The 22853-nt window shown below is 36.3% G+C and overlaps 1 protein-coding gene across 3 annotated transcripts in view; it reads left to right on the top strand.

The window, feature by feature from the left end:
- LOC148951687 (tripartite motif-containing protein 2-like) overlaps window positions 1-22853 on the top strand; it is a 195968-nt gene that overhangs the window by 7225 nt on the left and 165890 nt on the right. For 2 of the 3 annotated variants that reach the window (XM_089091308.1, XM_089091306.1), the window contains exons 2-3: window positions 16527-16636; window positions 20004-20142. In XM_089091308.1, the coding sequence (XP_088947434.1) occupies window positions 16527-16636; window positions 20004-20142 (249 nt within the window). Of the gene's footprint in view, window positions 1-9638; window positions 9660-16526; window positions 16637-20003; window positions 20143-22853 lie in introns of all 3 variants that reach the window. The other variant, XM_089091307.1, reaches the window with a different exon arrangement.

The following is a 22853-nucleotide window of genomic DNA, read 5'->3' as shown; positions in this document are numbered from 1 at the left end:
TATGGATCCTCAAAGATGATACCCTTTTCTCTTTTTTTAGTTAGCATATATGAAGTGGCTAGAATCTACAATTCTTGCTTCATCATATGCAGAATGAATTTAATTCATACATTCCAACTGCAGCTCCACTGTACGCTACCCTGCCCCACCCCCCACCTTCATGTGCACATACATAGCCCAAATTATATGTCTCCCATGCAATTTCTGGGTCTCAATTTTATCACAGTTGGTACAGTTCATGGGAAAATCATTTTGAACAAGAGTGATGCTTTTAAGTGTTACCTTAAATAAGAGAAAAAGGTATTATCTTTCAGGGTCTATACATGGCTTAAAATTGAGTTTGCCAGGAAAGTGATTATTATATTTAGAAAGAACATGAAAAAGGCATTGAGTTGAATCTTCACCTTATTCCTAGGTCAGTAATTTAAACTGTTCCATGTTTATGCAAGTCTTTAGAGTAAAATAATTATTTTAAATAGTTTAAAACAATCTCCTTTTCATTTGCCCTAGATGGTTGGCCCCTAGCCCTAGAAAGCTGGGTAGAGCCTCATTGTTTTTGCAGCTTTCTGTTTGAAATATGGTCAGTGAGATGGATATCCAGAAGAATCAATTGGCAATTCCTTTGGATACTATCATCTTAAACATCTTTCAATGTGAACATGTTTCAGAACAATGCTTGACCACTTTCATCAGTATAGCTTCCAATATTCTAATTGTGGTTTGCCAGCTTATCTTCCTATTACCTTGAGGCTTAAATTGCAGGTCTAGCAATCTAAGAATTTTCAGTTGTGAAGCTCTTGTGGTTGTAATACCTCTCTAGTATTAGGGTTTATTGACCCAGGCTACCTACAAAATAAAGCAACATCTGAGCACATTACAAGCATTAAGTAAGTGCAAGCATGGTATAGGCACAAGCAGGGAATGAAGCATAGCAGAATACTACATCTTCTTTATTTTGTCATTTAAACTGCCTGCATTTCCTCTTGCACCAACATTCCACACTTGCTCCCACTCATCCACTCTGAGCAGGCTTACACTCTGTAATAAGCACCTTCAGAAAGGTATGTGTAAGAAGATGCTAGGCTCACTTCTTACAGATTCACTAACCAGTTCACTTCTTCTTCCTGCTGATTGGAAGTAATCTCATCACTGAGTGAACTTAGCATTCAAGGTTGGTCTGCATTTCTTGGTCTTCTGTATTGATTTGTAAGCAGGAGAGAGCGTCAGCTAGGGGAATGTCTTTGCCTGATTGGAATTTGATGTTGTAGTCCTATGGTTGGATCTGGAGGAGCATCCTTTGTAACATTAGGGATGATTTGCTGATGGGTCTGTTTAGGAGTGTTTCTAGGGGCTTGTGATTGGTGATGATGGTAAATGAATGTCCATACAGGTATTGATGGAAATGGTGACAGCCAAACACTATTGCATAGAGCTCCTTCCCAGTTTGGGAGTATTTCATCTTGGTATCATTCACTGATTTAGATGCAAATGATACTACTACTGAGGACTTCTGAATCAGTGCTGCTCTCATACCAGACATTGAAGCATCAACTTGCAACTCAACACACTGTTCAGCAGGGTCAAAGAATGCCTCATTTTGTTAAATGGAATCTTTAATCTTCTTGAGTGGTTTCATATGTTGCCGTTCACTCAAACAGTTCTTGTTTACCATGGTTTGAAGAGGCTACATAGGTTGGGTATGTAGCGAGACAGATACTTCATCACACCTAGGAGCGTTTTTAGCTGCTCGTGACTAGTTAGGGAAGGCATTTCTCAGATGGCTTGGAGCTTGTTTGGCTTGGGGTGTATTCCTTTGTCAGACAATATGTGGCCGAAGTAGGGGATAGCAGTGTCCTTTAGGAAGCACTTGTCTTTATTGAATTTAACACCTTTTTCTCTGGCTTGAATGAGGGTGTTTCTGAGGTTTTGTAGTGCTCAGCATTAGATGTTCCTGATACAATCATATCATCTACAATGACTTTCAAGTGCTTCAAAAGCCTGCTTCATCTGCCTCTGAAACTTGTCTTGTGCCTAGACTAGACTGAAAGGCATTCTTTTGAACTTATAATGGCCATATGGAACTTATAACGGTCATATGACATGAATGTGGTGAGTTTGGCTGATTTGGGTTTTAAGGTACAGCAACCAGTACCCATGCCTTGTGTCTAGCTTTGAGAATGATGTAGCTCCAGCATGTTTCTGCACAGCTTCTTCAAATGTGGGCATGGGGTGGTGAGGTCGTTTTATGGCCTTTTTTAAATCATGGGGGTCAATACACACTCAAAGTGCACCATCCCCTTTTTGCACCACTACTGCAGTTTACCCACTCCATGGGTTTGGTCACTTTTTCTATAGTTCCCAGCATTTCCATTCTACCAAGTTCCTTTTTGAACTGCAATTGGATTGCTAGGGGTATCCACTTTACAGGCTGAATAGAGGGATGTGCTTCTTCATTTAGCTGTATTTTGCATTCTCCTTCTAGCTTTCCAACCCCTTCAAACAGATCATCAAATTCTTCAAACAGTTCATTGAATTTGTCTTGTTCATCTTGCACATTGAGGATGAACTTGATTAAATTCATCTTTTGGCTTTCAGCAAATACAAATATTGGTGTGGGCACTGACAACATAGAAGTCTATGGATTGTTCTTTACTGCCCTTGTAGGAGCATTGGATCTGGATTGTTCCCAGCATTAGAATCTTTAGTCCACAGAAACTTGTAAGGATGTTGTTTGTTGGTTGAATCTTGGCAGCTGGTGTGAGTTTTGCTGCATGATGTTGAGTGATAATGCTTGCTTGAGCTCCAGTGTCAATTTTGAAACGCACATGGAGCTGGTTCTGGAGACACACAGTACCATATGGCTGATAGTCACTGTTATGCATCAGAACTTCATTGACTAACAGTTCATTGTTGCCTCTGTTGCTGCCTTGGGATTCACTGTTGTTTATGCTCTTTTTTTTGTAGCACTCTGACAAACTTGGGCAAAGTGCTTGGATTTCCCAGATTTGCTGCAAACTTTGCCTTTTGCTGAGCAATTATGACTTGAGCTGTATTTGTCCCCACAAAAATATCACTCTGAATTTACAGGCCTTGACTGCATCTGCCTGTTAGGGTGTCTTGAGTTTCTCCTGATGGCATTGATTTCTTGCTTTATTGGTATGCTGTGGTTAGCGGGCTCTGCCAACATTGTTCTAAGTTGTGCCTGGGTCTCTGTATATGCACGTGCTATTTGTACCAATTCAGATAAGGCTAGGTCTGGTCCTGAGTGCAGAAGCTTTTCTCGTATTTTTTCAGAATTAGATTCACAGATAAGCCTATCTTGCACCATTTCATCACTGATTGTCACTGGGTATGCACAGTCACACACCAGGATCTTTAACTGAGTCACATACTGTTCAATCGTCTATCAGTCCAACTGGTCATGCTTGTAAAAGACATAGCAAGAAAAGATAGCTTTTGCCTTTGGATTAAAATGTTGGTCAAACTTTGTCAGGTAGGTTTTGATTTTGTCTTTTTCTGTTTCTGCAAGTGTTGAAGTACTGAAAATGTCTCTTCCCTTCTCCCCCAGCCAGAGGAGGAGATTGGTACATTGCACATTTTCACTTTTTCTACTCAAAGGACCATTGAACATCAGTTGAGCGTGGTTTTTGAACCTCATACATGCTTCCTTGAGGTTGGGAGCATCCCAGTTCAGCTCAGGACAGGGAGTTCCTGCATCCATCATGACACCATGTAATCTTTTTGAGGCCAGGTATTAAGTTGGGCAATTTAATGTAAAACCCAGGTCACAACCTGTAAACAAAAACACATATAAGAAAAGAGAAACACTTAATACTAGAGAATGGGACAATGACCAATACAGTTGAGGTTTAAAGTTTCTACAAATTTTTTTTTCTTTTTTTTTTTCTAGAAGTTTGGTCACAGATGCATGCTTATTTGTTCGCTTTTTCGCAGATGCCCTCACTTTAATAGAATTTCAAAGCTTGAGTGTTTGATTTTAGTCAAACAGTTCATGGTAACAAACTGTAAGTAAGGAGCAACCCAGCTCATTAGTAACCAAAACTCTAAAAAAAACAATAGGTACACCCACCAAATGATATACAAACCAAATGATACCAATAGATACATCAAAAGAATTGTATTTTTATGATGATTTTAAATATAAAAGTTTCATCAAGTTACCCCTTAATGCCCTGCTCTTTACACTAAAGTTTGACTTTTTTCTGACAACTCTACTTTTCAAAACAACAAAAAACTGTAGCATAAAGAGTGGCGCATTGAGGAGGGGACTGCCTCTTTCATATACAGAATAATTTCTGTTCGTTTTAAGTTTTAATGTTGCTCCTTGCTTTCAGTAAAAAAAAAATTTAATTTGATAATAAAACAGATTGAACTGAAAAAAAGTGAATTCTTCCATTTTGTGTTACAAAACAAGAATTTTGGCTCAATTAGAGCCAAAACATTACTGGGCTAAATTTTGAGGTTGCATATTGGTTTAGAACCTTTGAAAAAATGTGTAGGCCTACATTTTCTCCCATTTTTAAATTATATCAAAGAAAAATGCAGATTTCTTTAATTTTTTTGCTGTAGAAAAAAATATGGGTCAAAACTCAATAATTTTATTTCTGCCAACTATAAAAAGTGGCACTGACAAAAATAATAATAAACAAGCTAAAATAGCCTAAAGTAACAATTAGCCTAGCCACAATCATGTTGCTTGTACAGCTTTTGCTGTATTGGCAATGAAAAGTTTAAAAAAGCACATATTGGCTCAACAAGCTCATTATTTGATGCCAATAGCTGCTCAAACAAAAAAAAGAATATTTTCCATTGGGGAAAATTACCCCATAGAGGATTTTTCCTGCAAAAAAAGACTGCCAATAAAAAATCCTCCAGATAATTCCAACACTGCTTAAAATTTTTGCTTCACAATTCCCCCAGATTATCTATATTTAAAATTGATGTGGCAAAGATAAAGCAAGACCAATAAAAAGAGATTCACAAGGGAATCCTTACAAATTCCCACAATGTGAAGTTTCCCTTGGAAACTTCCTTCCCCATACAAAATTCATTGCATGGGAAATCCCCTCCCTAACCCCCAAAAAATGTATACATTCCAGTAATAAATACTATGCATAAACAATGGGTAAATTTTATAACTTAAAGCCCTTTCCTCAGGGACTATAGGGGTCTTGTTATCCTATTGGCATACTTATTGGGCTTTTATGGTTATCTCAAAATTTTAATTGGATGACTTTTGGGAAACGTGGACACAGGAAGGGGCTAATTGCCCTCTAATCTTTTCGGTCACTTAAAAAGGGCATTAGAACTTCTAATTTCTGCTTTAATAAGCCGTCTCCCAGTATCCTAGGACTTTTGGTTTGATATGATCACCCCTGGGGAAAACAACAAATGAACATAAATCCTTGATCTTTTGTTCTGGCAAAAAAACAAAAAAACAAACAAACAAAATTCCTCTTTTTTTATGATGGGAGCTTGAAACATCTACTGTGGGGGTTCATTCTTGTGCTGAATCTGATGATGTGATTTTCATTAAGATTATGTTACTTTTTGGGTGTCTTTCCCCCTTTTTTTCAAAAATCAGGAAAAATTTTTAGGCTTTTTTCTTTTCATGGGTAACACTAAACTCAATGATGTTTTGTCTGGAATCAACATAAAAAAAACAATTCTTTTGATGTGTCTTTTTATATCAAACTTTTATTTTTTAAGATTTTTGGCTACTAGTGAGCCAAGTTGCTCCTTACAGTTCTTTACCATAAACATTTTGACATCATAGCCTAATTAATAATGTTGTTCATCTTACCATCATGTGTGTACTCTGTTAACCTATGGGCCATTTTAATGACCTAATACTATAGTTGTAACAAGACTATAATGCCTGCAAAATTGCAGCAGTCTAAAACCGTTGCTATTTTCCCTTCATGCACCAAATTTAGCTAGGCTACAATAACATCTATCCCTGTTTCTATAAAACCAGGCATTAAAACCCCTAATAAAAAACACCATATTTGTACCTGCTATCCGTCTATTTTTTCTTGTAGATGTTTTGGATTCATCTGAGTCGCCACAAATGAGCAAATTTAAAATCAATGAATTTTGTTTATTTTGAATCAGTTTAAAAAGTAGATTCTGTTGATGCTTGTATTGTAATCAAAACTTTGCTTTTCGTCTTGTATTGACAGTTTTGCTTTCCATTGACAAGGGGTGTTTTTTGTTTCAGTTTGTTACTGTTAACCTTAATTTTAACCTCTTATTGTTAAGTTAAAGTTTGATATTTGTATAATAATGCTTCAAAATTGGCATTCTTCCTTGAAAAAGTACCCCTTTAATTATTTTTTATGGGAGGGTGGGATGCAGTCAGAAATGAAAAACAAATCATTTTAGGTTTTTCACTTTCATAATTCTCAAGAGGAGCTCTTTGTAAATTTTTTTTATATAGGATGTCCTGCATCCCTGTGCTTCCCTACAGGTAAGTGTATGAATCAAATCAGTACATAACATTTCGACTATTTCTCCAATAAGACGGAATTGTTATGTTACATCACCCATAAAACAGATAGTATAAAAATATTCCTCAGAATGATGACAGATTAAGAGGGAAATTCTCCTACCATCCTACTGTATTTAATTGAAGGCATACTAAGGATAAGAAAATTTTTGCATAAAAATTTACTTTTGAGGCTTCTGGCCCAACCAACTATAGAAAGTTCCACTAGTCCTCCTTCACAGTAGCTGATGCTCAACTGTTCACAATATTATGATGCCTCATGAATCAGATCAATTAAATGAAGCTGAAAATTAACCAATGACTGTTTTCGTTTTTTTTTTTTTTTGTTTGGACTAAATGCATCTTTAAGAACAAATTGTAAATTTTCCCATCTTTTTTGTTTTTTAAGCAGTATAATTGAAAACTCGGGTCACAACAATCTGTAATACAGTGAAAACTATAAGTAAAGCATAAGCAAATATTATGAGCAAGGCAAAAGCTACATTCATTTCATATCACATGCAAATACAGGAATATCTCCTTTTTCACCATCAATAAAGAAAAAAGATTAAACGAAATATAAGTTTTTCATTGTCTTTTATTTATACCAATATCTCTTCTTTCTGAACTCATAACTGAACTAAAAATTAAGTCACAAATGACTTTACTTTTCTCACAAATAATCACAAAACTTCAACATTTTTTTAAAATTTAGGCCTTGGGGGGGGGCCTTAACTACTCCTCCACAACGGACCACTGTAGCTGGCAATACTCCTCTGTAACTGTGTTTCTTGACTTGACATTGAGGTTTGAAGAGGGGCAGTGTTAGCTGGACTATTGTATGAGGTAGAGAAAGTCTTTGGGGCTCCCTTTGGTCTTAACTCTAGTATGGTATCTGAGTTGCTCTGCTGAGGCTGAGTTGCTCTACATCTGTGTCTTCTGGTTAAAGTCTTCAGGACTTTCAATTTTGGCAATAGATCTTCTTATCTTGGGTTTGTACAATGTATGATCTTGGCAGCTTGTGTTCACAATATAACTGCTGATTCCCAGGATTTTCTTTGGATATAGGCATGAATGGATTGCCCTGGCTTCAATTCTTGAAGATCTTTTGCATGACAGTTGCGGAACTTTCTGCCTCAGTTAGCACTCAAGGCATTTTTTAGTGAATTTGTTATTATCAAAAATTTGAGGAGCTAGATGTCCGAGGGTACAAGGAATGGTTAAGCACAAGTTTCTCTCATCAACAACCGAGCAGGGATTGCTATTCCGTCTACTCGAGTATTTCTATACTCATGAAGGGTGTTGCTCATTTCATTTTTGAAAAATCGTCTTTTTTATCATGTTTTTTTTTGCTATAGCAACAGCCTTTTTAGCCAAACCATTTTACTGGGTATGGTTGGGACTGGTCAATCTGTGTTCTACTGACCACTTCTTTGTAAAGTCTTTGAAAATGGAAGAGGTAAAATGTGGGCCATCATCTGAAGTTACAATGCAAGGGATACCATATCTTGCGAAATGGGGCTTGAGCTTGGATATAACTTGCTGGGAGAATGTGCTTTTCCCCAGATGATCAACTATAATGGTGAACCGTAAGTAGAAAGTGGCTTCCTTCCACATAGAACCAGTCTATTCTAACATGGTCCCTTGGGTGATTAGGTATGTGAAGGAGTTTGAGGGATTCTTTCTGGTTGTTCTTTTAGAATGTTTGGCAGGCCAGGTAATTTTTGACATATTCTTCAATGCCAGTACCCTTGGTCATGCCTTGCCAATAGACAATTTTCCAAGTCCTTTGCTTAGTTTTTTCCAATACCTAGGTGAGAAGCCTGCATACTTTTCAAGATATTTAGAAAAAGGGTCTTGGGGATTACCAAGTGGCGTCCTTTGAGAATGACTCAATCATTAACTGTGAGTTCTTGCCTGGAATTGGAAATCTGCATTATGAGAGCCAGTGTCTGAGCTTTAGTTGATGTCTAGCCTGACTTAATTCTATCCACAAGACATTCTAAAGAAGGGTCAATTGTGTTTTTTGTTTTTATTCAAATAGTCTTCCAGGACTGATTGGAATGAGGTTCATAATAGAGTGAAAATATGCTTTGATCTTCTTTTGTAGATTTTCTTTTTTGCCTTGAGGGTAGGGAAGAGAAAGCATGTCTAGGACAGTTATCTCTTTTCCAGGTTGAAAAATTATTGTGAAGTCATATGGCTGGATCTGGAGCACCATTCTTTGTAAACGAGCAGATGACTTCTGTATTGGTTGATTAATAAGTCTTTCAAGCAGTTTGTGGCTAGTGACTATGATGAATCCTTGGTCATATAAATATTGATGGAAGTGACGAATTCCAATGATGATGGTGTAAAGTTCATTTTCAATCTGAGAGTAGTACTGTTCTGTTGCATTCAAGGATCATGAAGCAAACGAGATGAATTTTTATTTTGAATAAAAACTGTTCCCAGCCCTTACTTGGATGCATCAGATTGTAGCTCTATTCATTTGAAGAATTAAAGACGTGTATGGTGCAGCAAATCAACTTTTTCATTGTGTTAAAGACACTCATGAATTTCTTCCAATTTTAACTTCTGCTGCTTTGAAAGAGTTCTCAGTGGCTTTTTCTGGTATGACAGATTTGGAATTTAACATGACAGGTAGTTCAGCATCTCTAACAAAGTTTTAATTTCTTTGTGGTTGCATGGTTAGGGCATTTCTTTCAGAGCTTTAACTTTCTCTGGGTTGGGATGGACACCATCCTTAGAGATCTCATGTCCAAAGTAAGGTATGGACTCCAGCTTGAGTACCAGACTATAGAAACAAGGGTTTAGTAGTGACGTATGTGCACCTGTCTTCCACCAAGGCCATACCAAAATGTCTTAGATTAGATTTTTCAAGTCATATAAATACCCATTTTTGACTCAGCTTAAAATTGTTTCTTTTTTATGTTACTTATGGCAAAATATGTTTCAGTAGATTTATTCATACTCCCTTTAAGAAAGTAAGCTGCTTGATATGACCCTAAAATATTTATAGTTACGTCAAGCAATCCATTTCATCCTAGCTGTTTAATTTGAAAACTAGTGTTACAATTTTATATTTTTTTTTTTCATGATATACCTAATTAATTTTTGTTTTTTTGAGCTAACTGATGTCAACAACCAGGTGAGCTAAGGTTATATTATTATTTGTCTACCTGTATTTTCTTTTCAAATGTATAACGCTATAGAATGTTTATTAGATGTAATATATATATAATAATATATATATATATATATATATATATATATATATATATATATATATATATATATATATATATATATATATATATATATATATATATATATATATATATATATATATATATATATATATATATATATATATATATATATATATAAATATATATATATATATATATATATATATATATATATATATATATATATATATATATATATATATATATATATGGTACTGGGAGCCCAACGGCTTCGCCGCCAGGCCCCTGCACTCGGTACTTGGCAGGCTTCTATGTGTGGATTCTCATTGTTGCTTGTCTCCTAACTTCAGACAATTTGAGACACTTTCCTGTCCTTTTTATATTGCAGTCTTTTTAAAGATATTTGATTATTAAAGCATGTCTGCTAACAACGATATCTACTAACCTTCAAACTTTTGGTTTTCTTTTTTAAGGTTTTTGTATTATTGTAATCCCTTGTTGAAACGTATACAAATATTTTTGCAACTACCAGTTTTTTTCTCTTTACGCAATTTAATGTCTTTTCATAACGTTTCTTTTCTAAGATATTTGATTATTAAAGCAAGTCCAGTTTTCAACAATTATTTCTACTAAGCTTCAATCTCTTGGTTTTCTTTCTTAAGGTTTTTGAATTGCTTTAATCCCTTGTTAAAATGTATACAAATATTTTTGGAATTACCAGTGTTTTGCTCTTCAAGCAATCTAATATATTTTCATATTGAAGTCCGTTCAAAGATATTTGATTATTGAAGCTAGTCTAATTTCTAACAAGATATGTACTAAACTTAAAACTTGGTTTTCTTTTTTAAGGTTTTTGAATTGTTGTAATACGTTGGTAGAATGATCATTTGTAATAATTGTAAATTTTCATTTTTTGGGCCTTCCTACTCACTTTATATAACTGGTTGAGTTCAAAAAGGTTTTCTTTTTTAAGGTTTTTGAATTGTTATAATTCCTTGTAAAAATATATAGGACCTATAAGTTTTTTTGCAATTAATAGTTTTTCGCTCTTTAATGTCTTTTCATACTGCAGTTTTAAAAAATTATTTGATTATTGAAGCTAGTCCGCTTTCTAACAGCGATATGTACTAAGCTTCAAACTTTTGGTTTTCTTTTTTAAGGTTTTTCAATTGTTGTAATCCCTTGTCAAAGTATCAAATCATCATTTGTAATAATTGAAATTTTTCGTTATTGGGCCTTCCCACTGACATTATATAACTGGTTGTGTTTAAACCTGTAATCTTAATCGTGTTGCGAGTGGTTTTTATCTAACAGAAAAACAAACTAATTCTAAAAATTAAGTATTTTTATAGTTTGAATTAAAATATTTAAAATTATTGCTCAGGTATCGTAAATAATTTTGCAGTTTACTTTAGCGATTCTGAATTGAATTTAAAATTTTTTTCAACCTATTTTCATGTCTTAAAAAAACATTGCTTATACTTATAAGAAAATAAATTCGGTAATGATGTTTTTCTTACTACGATTTCTACTAAGCTTCAAACTTTTGGCTTTTTTTTTTAAGGTTTTTGAATTGTTGTAATCCTTTGTTATATATATATATATATATATATATATATATATATATATATCCATGTTTTTTCGGGAATGTTTGCACCCCAGTATATTCTGGCCTAAAAAACGATTTAGATAGGTCAGAAGTTTGAGAAAATTTGTTAAGAGCCTTAATTTTGGAAAAAAAATATTTATGTGGCTAATGTCATTTGTATATACATCAGTATTACAATGACGTTGTCACACTTATGTGGAAAAATCAACGATGTTCATGAACGGAGAAGTTTATATTAAATTGCCTAAAGAGCAAAAAACCGGTAATTTCTAAAATATTTGCATATATTTTGAGAAAATTGGTATCTTGGGATCTTCCGCAAAAAAAAACGATCTTGATAGGTCAGAAGTCTGAGAAAATTCGTTAAGAGTCTTAATTTTGTTTTGCAAATGACGTCATGTAGTAAAATTACAATTACCTCATGTACGCCATGTACTTCATGACATCATATGATGTCATTCATATAATATACGATAGCTGAGTTTCCAAATGTAGTCCGTTATTTATCCAACACAATGTCTGTAGGAAGGCCCAAAAAACGATTATTTGCAGTTTCAGTTACTGTAAATATATGTAATGTTTTACTCTAATGTTTTATACTGTTGTGTCGTGGTTTATCTTGTCTGTGTTACCTTAATTGATGTTTTCAAAGTGCACTTTGGAAGTTTCTCGTTTGAATTGTATCACTCAGGTTGTTTTTATGCTGTTTTGTCGGGGTTTATCTTCTCAATGTTACCTCAGTTGATGTTTTCAAAGCGCATTTTTGGAAGTTTATCATTTGAAACGTATGACTCAGAATGTTTTTATACTGTTGTATCGTGGTTTATCTTGTCAGTGTTACCACATTGATGTTTTCAAAGTGTATTTTGGAAGTTTCTTGTTTGAAATGAATGACTTAGAATATTTTTATACTGTTGTATTGTGCTTTATCTTGTCAGTGTTACCTCAGTTGATGTTTCAAAGTGTATTTTGGAAGTTTCACGTTTTAAACGTATGACTCAGAATGTTTTCATTCAGAAGACAATTTGGCATAGTGAGACACAAACAAAAAGTTAGGGTCATTTAGGTTCATATACATGGCGCGCCATGCTATGTCTTGTCATGGCACTATGCCAGTGTATCTTCTAAATGGAAACATTGACACAACAGTATAAAAGCATTCTGAGTCATACGTTTCAAACAGGAAACTTCCAAAATACACTTTGAAAACATCAACTGAGGTAACGCTGACAAGAGGAGTGCCAGGGGGGGTAATAATGTGGCACAGGATGTGAATTGAGATGGTGTATTATGTAGGGGTGGGTTGCGAAAACATGCAACAATGGATTTAATGAATGATTTTAAACATAAAAATATCTGAGAATGTCTTAGATGTGAGGATGGGATGTCAGAGTGTGCCAGGGGTGCAGTAATAGTGTGGCACAGGATGGGAATTGAGATGGTGTATTACGGAGGGTCGGGTTGTGAAAACATGAAACAATGGATTTAATGTGCGATTTTTAGCTGGAAATGTCTGAAAATATCTTAGGTATGAGGATGGGGTGTCAGAGTGGACCAGGGAGGGGGAGGGGGTCAAGTAATAGTGAGGCACGGGATGGGATTTAGATGGTGTATTACGGAGGGTGGGGTGGGTGTAATGCCAGGGCGGTGTGCAGTGTTTTGTGGGGCATCATGATAGGCTTGGGTTATAAAACCTGAATCAAGGGATTTAAATACATAATTTTTATTATGAAATAACTGAAAAAAAGTCTTAGGAATGATGGCGGGGAGGGTTCAGTTAAATGGGCTCAGTTGCACGGCTATAAACATGGGCTTGGCTTGCGAAAACTTGAATCACGGGATTTAAAGGCATAATTTTTAATAGGAAATGCCTGAAAGATGTCTCGGGGGAAATGTGGTGATGTCAGAGGGATGATGTATGCCATTCATAGTTTACCAAGGTGGTTTGCATTGCCATGACTATTATACTCTAGAGCTTAAAGATAAGGCGGGAGGCATTAAATGAATTGTCGGTAGAGGGGAGAGAAATCTAACATTCATATCTAAGAAACGAACTGTTTCGTTAAAAAGCTCTAAATATTGCATAAATCTCTATTATCAAGGTGCCCCTCCTCTGGAACTACTTGCTTGGACCCCTCCCCTCTCATCCTTCTTTAATTTATGCATGTTATAGTTTATATTTTATCCCTTTGTAAGCCTTTTAATGTTTTGTTTTTTCCTTTCGCATTGTCTAATGTCTCAAAACGCTGTATTTTTGTTAAGGGCTCTCCGAAAAAACTCTTAAAACGCTTTAAATCTCTAATGTCCCTCCTCCTCCCTGCCCCCCTGGGTTGCATGCTTGGTTGTCTTTTGCTATAATAGATGGTTTTTTGCATATATTACGATAAGCCTCTTTTCACGTTTAATTTTTTGTTTGTCATGTATTTTTAACTGCTTTTTTCTATATTTTTTATCTTACGTTTGCATAGTCTTGTCTCAAAACGCTGTATTTTCGTTAAGGGCTCTCAGAAATATCTCTTAAAACGCTTTAAATCTATCTCTAATATAACTCATCCCCCTGCCCCCTGGGTTGCATGCTAGGATGTGTTTTTTTCTATAATAGATGAATCTTTTGCATATATTACGATAAGCCCTTTTCACCCTTTATACATTGTTTGCCGTGTTTTTTAACTGCTTTTTTATATATTTTTAATATTGTTTGTAAATTTGTTTGAAATAATAAAACCTTTATTTACAAACTCTGTGTTTTTAAAATGTATTGTTTGGACTCTCAATGTGATTATACAGTTAAAGCACTCCTTAGTCTGTTTGGGTATTAATACCTTGAGAGCAAATGTCTCCAGGGAGTGTGTCAAATTTGGGAGAGTAACATACCGTTCTAACGAGTGCCAAAAATGGGGAATCTCAGGTGTCGTGCAGTAGGTTAATTTTAGAATATGATGAGTAGGACAAAATATTTGGAAGGGCTTGTTAGTTCTCCCGGTTAAGGAACAAATCCGTTGGACGGGAATGACCTTTCGAGTCCTGGCGGGGCAAAGAAACAACTAAAGAAAGACAGAAAAAATGCGTTGAGCATTTTGGGTGAAAAATGAGATGTCAAAATGGCTATTATGTGACAGTGATGTATGCCGACATTGTGTAAGATGTGTGCTGTTGTTGCGTTATAAGTGGGGATTCTGGGTTCCTGTCGCAAGGTTACATAAAATTGCGTGAAGCATATTAGACCTGATCGTTTGAAACGGGGTAAGTCGTGTGAGATCATTGGAGTCCAGAGGGGCGTGTCATGGGAGTCTTGCCAAGTGTGTTCCCTTTAATAGAACCGATGACCGCATTGCGTAGGTGTGACGAAGTGAGGGGTTGGTAGCTTCTCTTATCTAAGCCTTTAAGGCGTGAGGATGTGTGGCGTGACGTCAGAGGGCTCTGCTTGAAATCCAATACTAATTTTCCTATCTGTGTCGTGACGTCAGAGGGCATGTCACAGAAATGCACAGGGGTGTGTCGCGTGACGTAACAGGGCATGCGTTTATAGTCCCGTGGGAAAAGGGAGGGTATGCGCTTGAAATCCAATACTAAGGGGGAAAACCCTGGACATATTCTATAATATCCGTCTAGACATGTATAGGGGGAAAATATCTGGGATGGGAGGGATGCTTAGACACGATTTTCCTATAAAATGGGTGTCTAGATATCTATATGGGGAAAACAATATGGCTTCTACCACATGGGGAGGCCTATAAAATGGCCGTCTAGACATATAGGGGGGGGAACACCTGTTAAGGTCGCCTAGAAACAAGTTTCTCACGGGAATCTTGGCAGCTGACCGCATTGTACAGGTGCGAGGGGTTAAGAGCTACACGCCTAATGGGCAGGTAGAAATCCAATGCTTATTTCCCTGTGTTAATTTTCCTATCTGTCTGCTTGAAACTGAACCCCCCCCCCCCACTACTAGCGTCCCACAGAAACAATGGACCATAGACGAATTGAAGGTCAATGTCGGACTTACCCCACTGTCGACTTTCCCTGATTCATCCTACGCCCTTTTAACAATCTTTATGCACATAGAATATTTTGATTTAGTTCAAATATTCACTCAATATTTCGCTACAGAAGTAATAGTTGCAGTGGTAGTAGTAGTAGTAACAGTGGTAGTAGCTGTTGTTTTAGTAGTAGTAGGAGTAGCGTGCAAATACTGCCTTTTTGGTCAATTGATCGTAACCCTATCATTTCCAGGAAGTTCCAAATTAATAACCCTGTCATTCCGGAGTTACGCCCTTTTAACTAGCTGTATGCGCATAACACGTTTTGATTTACTTCAACACTCCCTTCAGCATTCTCTGAAACGTTCACCTGAATGCCCTTCTTCTTTTTTGACATTAAAGGTCAAATATGCCCACCTTTTTCAATAAAAGAATACTATGTGTTAACAACGGGCGAATTACATGACTTACAACCCTTGCACCCAGGGCTGTGGAGGGGGGGTGACATATCATGAGACATAGTTACTGGATCTTTCAACTATGCCGAAGAATATGGCTATATGACAATTTTGATTGAATGTGTTTGGGGAATTAATGGGCGTGGGAGGGGGCTAGTTGCCCTCCAGTCACTTTTGACTCTTTAAACAGTAACTGGAAATTCTAATTTTCAATCGAGTGAGCTCCTTCCGAAGCTTCTACGACAGCTCCCTCTATACGAAGTGCCTTTGTGAAAAAAAAGAGAAAGAATACATTGTACCTAAATCGCTCTTTACTTTATTGATTGAGACCGCAAAGAAAGCTGTGTCAAAGCATGACATAAATCGATAACAATGTCTTAAGGTTGGTTAATTTTGTCACGTGTAATTGATAATTTAACTGAGAGAAACCGAAAATTCTGATTCCATTATGATTATTTTTTATCCGAGAAAATCGATTACGATTTCAATACTATTTAATTGAAAAATGGACAATTGCTTGTAACTATGTGATTGGTCGATTCATTTAGTGTTTCTTTGATTTAAGGGTTCTGGCAAGAATTTTTTGGAAGAAAATGCAAGAACAACTATTTAGTTTCAAGTTTTTGCTGAGTTTTAACATTGTTAAATTAAATGGCATCTTAAATTATATTACCCTGTAAACATTATTTCTATCATTCTCCTCTGTTTTTATCTGTTAACCCCCACTCTCTATCTCTTTTCTTATTTAATTATTGTTTTTAGGTCCTTTATAGATGGGAAAGTAGTATCAATGAGTTCTACGTTAGTTGAAACAATTTCAATAAACTACGAAGATTTTAGTGAAAGTTTTTTGACATGCAGTACGTGCTTATGTAAGTAATTTTGGATGAGTTTACTTCAGAGAACTCTGAATATTACAGTTAGATCAGTCGGAACTAGCATTGTTTCCTCACTTTTCATGGTTTGAAGTTTCTGACGGAAGAAGAAGAAGCAGAAAGCAGGCCAGTTAAGAAGGTTTCTTTTTCAAATCTAGCTCTTGTTCAATAGCAGCTCTGGTTAATAGTGGCTGTTGGTAGAACCCTACAGATGCTAAATAATTTAAGTCCACATGTTAAACAGCGGAGGAGAATGACAAAAAGTTTAAACTGTTAGCTTGGATCTATTGTACGAATTCACCCCCTAGATCATAATCAGGTTATGTATATTCGTATTCAGGCCACCCTCCAAGGAAGTTATGTGAAAATATTATGCATATGGGTTCTGCAATGGATAAAAAAGCCACTTCCTGTTTTCTTCAATTGTTTTCTTCTCACCATTTCATTTTGATCTGAAAATCCCTACTGTTCACTTTCTTTCCCTCCCAACATAAAATTTGGAGTTACGTTGCCCCTTCCCTTCTAGTAGAGCTGTCCCTGAAAGCTTTAAAACAGTACCCAAGCCATGAGACATAGCAGTGTAGGACTGCCAAAACTATAAATTTCGAAATACTCATTTACGAGAAGAAGACGACCTTTTCTCCATCAATGCAACTTTTAATCAAATTAAATGTAAAAAAAACAAGTTTTTTTTAACTGAAAGTAAGGAGCGACATTAAAACTTAAAACGAACAGAAAATATTCCGTATATGAAAGGGGCTGTCTCCTCCTCAACGGCCCACTCTTTTCGCTAAAGTTGTTTATTATTTTGAAAAGTAGAGCTGTGAGAAAGAGTCAAAATTTAGCTTAAAAGTGAGGCGTTGAGGAGGGGACAGTCCCTTTCACATACGGAATGATTTCTGTTTGTTTTAAGTTTTAATGTCGCCCCTTACTTTCAGCTAAAAAACTCATTTTTTTTATTTAATTTCTGAACGTTTTTGAATTAATGTAGGTTTTGAGTGTGGCTCACCGCACATGAATAATTAAAACGAGATTTACTTATTATCTTTTCTTTTTTTAGCTAATACTTACCTTATAGAAACCTATGCTTGATTTTTGCTCCAGTTATTTAAGAATTCCTCCTGAATCACAAAGGCTGTTTAATTAGAATAATACCTCTTTTAAAAGTTAAAATAAACTTTAGCATAAGAGCGACCTATTGAGGAGAGGCAACCCCCTTTACATATGTAATATTTTATGTTCGTTTTAAGTTTTAATGTTGCTCCTTACTTTCAGTGGAAAAAACTTGTTTTTTAACATATAATTTCTGATTGTTTTTTAAATAATGCTGGGAAATCCAGCACCCCCTTCATGGATAATTCTCTTCCCCCATGAAAAATTCCGCCTTGGAAAGATCCTCCCACGCAACCCCCTCCCCCGACCTCTCCATCAGAAAAAATCCCCCCTGAAAACGTCTGTATACTTCCCAATAACCAATACTGTATGTTAACAATGGGCAAAGTTCATAACTTGCGGCCCTTCCCCCGGGGACTACAGGGGATAAAGTCGTCCTCAAAGACCGAGTTATTGGATTTTTCCACTATGCTGAACAAACTGGCTATCTCAAATGTTGATCCGGTGATCAACACTTAAAAAGGCCTCTAGAGCTTCTAATTTCCGTTCGAATGAGCCTTCTCGCGACATTCTAGTACCACGGGTCGATGCGATCACCCCTGGGATAATAACAAGTAAACACTATTCCGTGACCATTCTTCTCGCAAAAAATTACTGATTTCCACATATTTGAAGATAGGAGTTTGAAAACTCTACTATAGGGTTATCTGATACGCTGAATCTGATGATGTGATTTTCAATAAGATCATGTGACTTTTAGAATGTGTTTCCCCTTATTTCGAAAACAAGGAATATTTTCTCAGGCTCGTAACTTTTGACGGGTGGAACTAAACTTAATGAAACTTATATATTTAAAATCAGCATAAAAATACAATTCTTTTCATGTATCTTTTGGTATCAAAATTCCGTTTTTTAGGGTTTCGGTTACTATTGAGCCGGGTCGCTCCTTACTTACAGTTCGTTACCACGAAGTGTTTGATGAGTAATATATTCGCGATTTTTTAATTTTTGTCGATGGATAAAAACCTTACGTCAAGCTCGAACCAGTAGGCCTGACCATCTAAGCTAGCCAGGCTTGCTAGTTTATTTTACACCTTCAGTGTATTAATGTATGAAACTTAAATAGGTTTCTGTAAGCGTGTTTTTTCTTGAGTTACATACCGTTACTAATTATACATGTTACCGTGAATGTCGATATTCACCGATGAGTGTCCGAAATGCCTTTTTTCTCCTTGGATTTATTCAGCCTTGCCAGTCAACTTTTTCAATTTCATGCAAGGTTTGAGGATGACAGGTTAGGTTAGATTATGTTTGGTTAGGTTAGGTTTTTAACCCATTTCTGATATTTAGAACCCAACCTAACCTAACCTAGAGTAACATAATTTAACCAAACTTTAACGTTTACCATTATAGCATAAGACTGAAAAATCTGACTCGCAAAGCTAATTGAATCCTAGTAGAGAAAAAGGAATTTCTGACATTCGCCAATGAATGTAGACATTAACCAGATTTCGGACATCAACGGTAATATATACACTAAGGTAATTTTAAACGGCCTTTTCTGCAAAACCATCAATAACCAGCCTCCAAAGGTCTGTTTGGGTATATTTCTTCGAAACTTCAAGGACCATTATATCATCAAAAACTTGTGTCTGTAAAAAATTTAAGTGTCTATGCAACCATAAGTAGGAAAAAATTATTTAACCGATTTGATACTTATCTAATAGATTAATTTGTTAATATCAATTACAGGCGGTACAGAAAGAATCAAGATCATAGCAAGACGTAAAAAAAAACATCTAGATTTTTGTGTTCCTCTGAAAAAAAAAGTAAAAATCAACAGCAACAGCATCGTTTTTCCTCGGGTGGGAACCTGTTTTTCCAGTCTCTGAATTTCCCATCAAGTATTTGTTGTCTATTATCAATATAGTTGATTCTGTGACTTGAATGTAAAAGGAACTAGTTTGACGAAGTAAATATTATTTGTATTTTTTAAAACATATATCTGAATTATTCGAGTTAAATTTTTAGTTATGGAATGGAAGTGGGTGTAAGGTTTTCCTTGCTTAAATTTTTTTTGTTACAACCAGTTCCTTAATAGGCTAAGATTCATGTGTTCATGTATGAGCTATCCCAAAGTGATACTGTGATGTTCCTAGATCTCGGTTTTCTCTGTAGGTGTGTTGGGTTTTTAGTGTTTGGAAAAATAGACCACTTGTAGAAGCTTAATTGGTGGCTCTTCCTATTTTAGGTACATATGACGGCTGCGAGCATACACCTAAACTATTGCCATGCTCTCACACGGTATGCTTACAATGTCTCACAAGGATTTTGGCCAGTGCAACTCGAAATGACGAAATTCCATCTTCTTTTCGATGTCCGATTTGCAGGTAATGTCTTAGAAGAAATCAGATCTTAAAGTGCAGTGTTTTATAAAAACACTACATTTTTAGAGCTCATTATTTGCATTGGCTTGTTAACTTCTATGACGATTTTTCAGGAGGGTGGGAAAACTGAAGAATGTTTTTTTTTTTTTACTATTAATAAGTTGGAGAAGATAGAGTTAGCAATAAGTTATGGAAAGACAGTTTTATTTGCAAAGTACAATTTCAATATCTCTCTCACTCACTCTCTCTCTCTTTTTTCCCCAAGAAACATAATAAACAATTTATTATTGCTTTATTCATCTACATTTTATTTACTGTGTAACTTTTTGGGCTTCTACCTTTTCATCTGTTTTAATCTCTTCAAATAGTTTAGAATAAATCAGTGAGGAGACTTTCTGATTGATTGCGCTTCTTCAGTTAAACATCTTTATGGGACTTATGGGATTCGTTCTTTAGACCAACATTGTTTGATTTCTAATTCTAATGATTGTCATGGTTATTTTGCTTTTGAATTTTTCTGGGATTTTCCCAATGAATTTTCACTATCATGATCACTCGATTGTTCTTAGATGAGATTTTCCTAATGAAATTTGTCCGACATCAAGAGTGTGTTTCAACATTTGTGATAAGGTAAAGGTAAAGAATACGACATTGGACTTTATACAGTCTCTACCGTCGGTGCTGATCGCCATCTTATAGCCCCTGAGCCAGGAAGTGCAATTGGGGGCTGGGGGCCAGCCATCCCGTGCTTTCGCACATCCTTCCTGTTTACCTTCTCCATATGTCTCCAGGTACCCATTTAGAGCTGGGTCTACTCTGGCTGAGCTTACAGAGTCTCTCTACTGGCCCCTGTTCCAAATCAAATAAGCAGTGACACCAGGAATCGAGGACTTGAACCCCTGTCCTCACGTAAAAAGGAATTCAAGTTTAGCGTGCTAACCACTTGGCTAGGATGGCTCATGCTTGGCAATCATTCGTCATGGTGGGACAAAAACCTGGAACTGAATTTTAACCCAAATAGCTGATAATTTTTAGAAACGACTGTTTAAGAGGTTGTTGAAAACATTATTATCTGACAGTTCAATATGTAGGAGAGTAGTTCTGTGCTTGTTAGTTGCTTTTTTTTTTTTTTTTTTTGAAAGATGAATTAATTTTAGGAAGTATTGGAGGTTTATCGTGCGGGGGTCACCACTTTTAAAGGCAAAAATGGCGCAAAGAGTTGCTAAGCCACTTACCGGAGGAGGACGATCCCTCTTGGGCCCCAAATTAGTGAGATTTCTGCGGTTACTCCAACAGTTCCGTATACTAACGTGATCGGATGGTCTATGGCCACATTTAAAGCCAAAGTTTATCGATAAGGTTTTCTAACTATCTCTTTAGTTTCGACCTAAGCTGAAAAGTTAAAGAGAGTACATAAAAAAAACCTTACTGTATTCACAACACGTTGTACAAAAGAACTAACTAAAAAACGGACTCTTCCTCCCAGCCCGCGAGCCGCGTGCTGCGGCGGGGGTTACTAGGGTGGTAATGAATCTTTCCAGCCAATCCTTGGACTTACTAATCTACTGGCCGACCTCCCTAACTGCGTAATTCTTTCCCTCGTGGTCTATTAAGCACGTACGCAGTTAAGAGGACTCGAAATGGCGTCAAAAAATAATAGGAAAATTGATATTTATTACTTGCGGAAGGAAAATAATTAAGGGGCCAAAATAAATGAATCTGGGAGGGACATTTATCTGAAAAAACTGGGACCATGGGTTCCAACACCTCCCTCCTAAGATAAATGGCCCGTATCTCCGGTGGATTGGCTGTAAACTCAGACATAAAATCAAATCAAAATAAACACTAAAATTTTCTTCCTCTTGCTCCGGTCTTCCTGTTTACTTCCTTCTTATAGCTCCTGCCGTGCGAGGGTTTCTGCCTTGCCGAGTAGTGTGGGTTACTATGAAGTTTTCCTCGTTTTTCATTAGCCTTTCTTCCTCCTCCGTTGGACATAATTGCAGGATGTTGTCCTCGGGACTCGTAGAAATTCATTGTGCACAGCACAAATTAAAAACAAAAACTTTCTTGCTCTCACGAATTTACATTTGAGAGGAGCAGAGAATCAGTTTCTGGCACATGTGATGATGCCAGCCATCGTGAAAAATTTGGCTGCACTAGCCTCTTAATTTCCATCTGTGGAAACAACCCCAAATCTCGATAAAAAAGTATAATAGCATATTTCAAGTAGTTTCAAGTAATTTCAAGTAGTCTAAGGCCGAAAATACACAGGCCTTCGAAAACGATAAGGGTTCAGGAAAATGAAGTAAAAATCTGAGCGAACCATGAATCGCTTTTTTCTGGTTTCCCTCTCCTGGGATAATTAACTGAAGAATATACGTTGATGCTAATTGAAAATGAAATTTGGATACATCTCCCACTGATTACAATTTGCCGGAAATACTTGTCGACTCCCATGAAGAATAACAGCTATGAATAGGGTTGCTGGACAACGGTTTGGGTGAAGCATGAAATGACTGGGAGAGAGTATCCCCCATGGACTCCAGATCAGAAAGGCAAAATCGCAGTAAAGGGATTATAACTTGTCAATCAATTATACGTTTAAGAACAGGACTCCCTTTCGCAATTTCCTGTAAAGGATCTTCCACCTGAGATTCCTCCCCCTCATAGAGGAACAAACCTTCTTTTGAGTTGATCAGACAAATCTTAGATTC

Source organism: Artemia sp. Qi Xiang Cuo, chromosome 6 (assembly GCF_049724085.1).
Source record: "Artemia sp. Qi Xiang Cuo chromosome 6, ASM4972408v1, whole genome shotgun sequence".
Taxonomy (NCBI): Eukaryota; Metazoa; Arthropoda; class Branchiopoda; order Anostraca; family Artemiidae; genus Artemia; species Artemia sp. Qi Xiang Cuo.
This window is presented reverse-complemented; position numbering and strand designations above follow the sequence as displayed.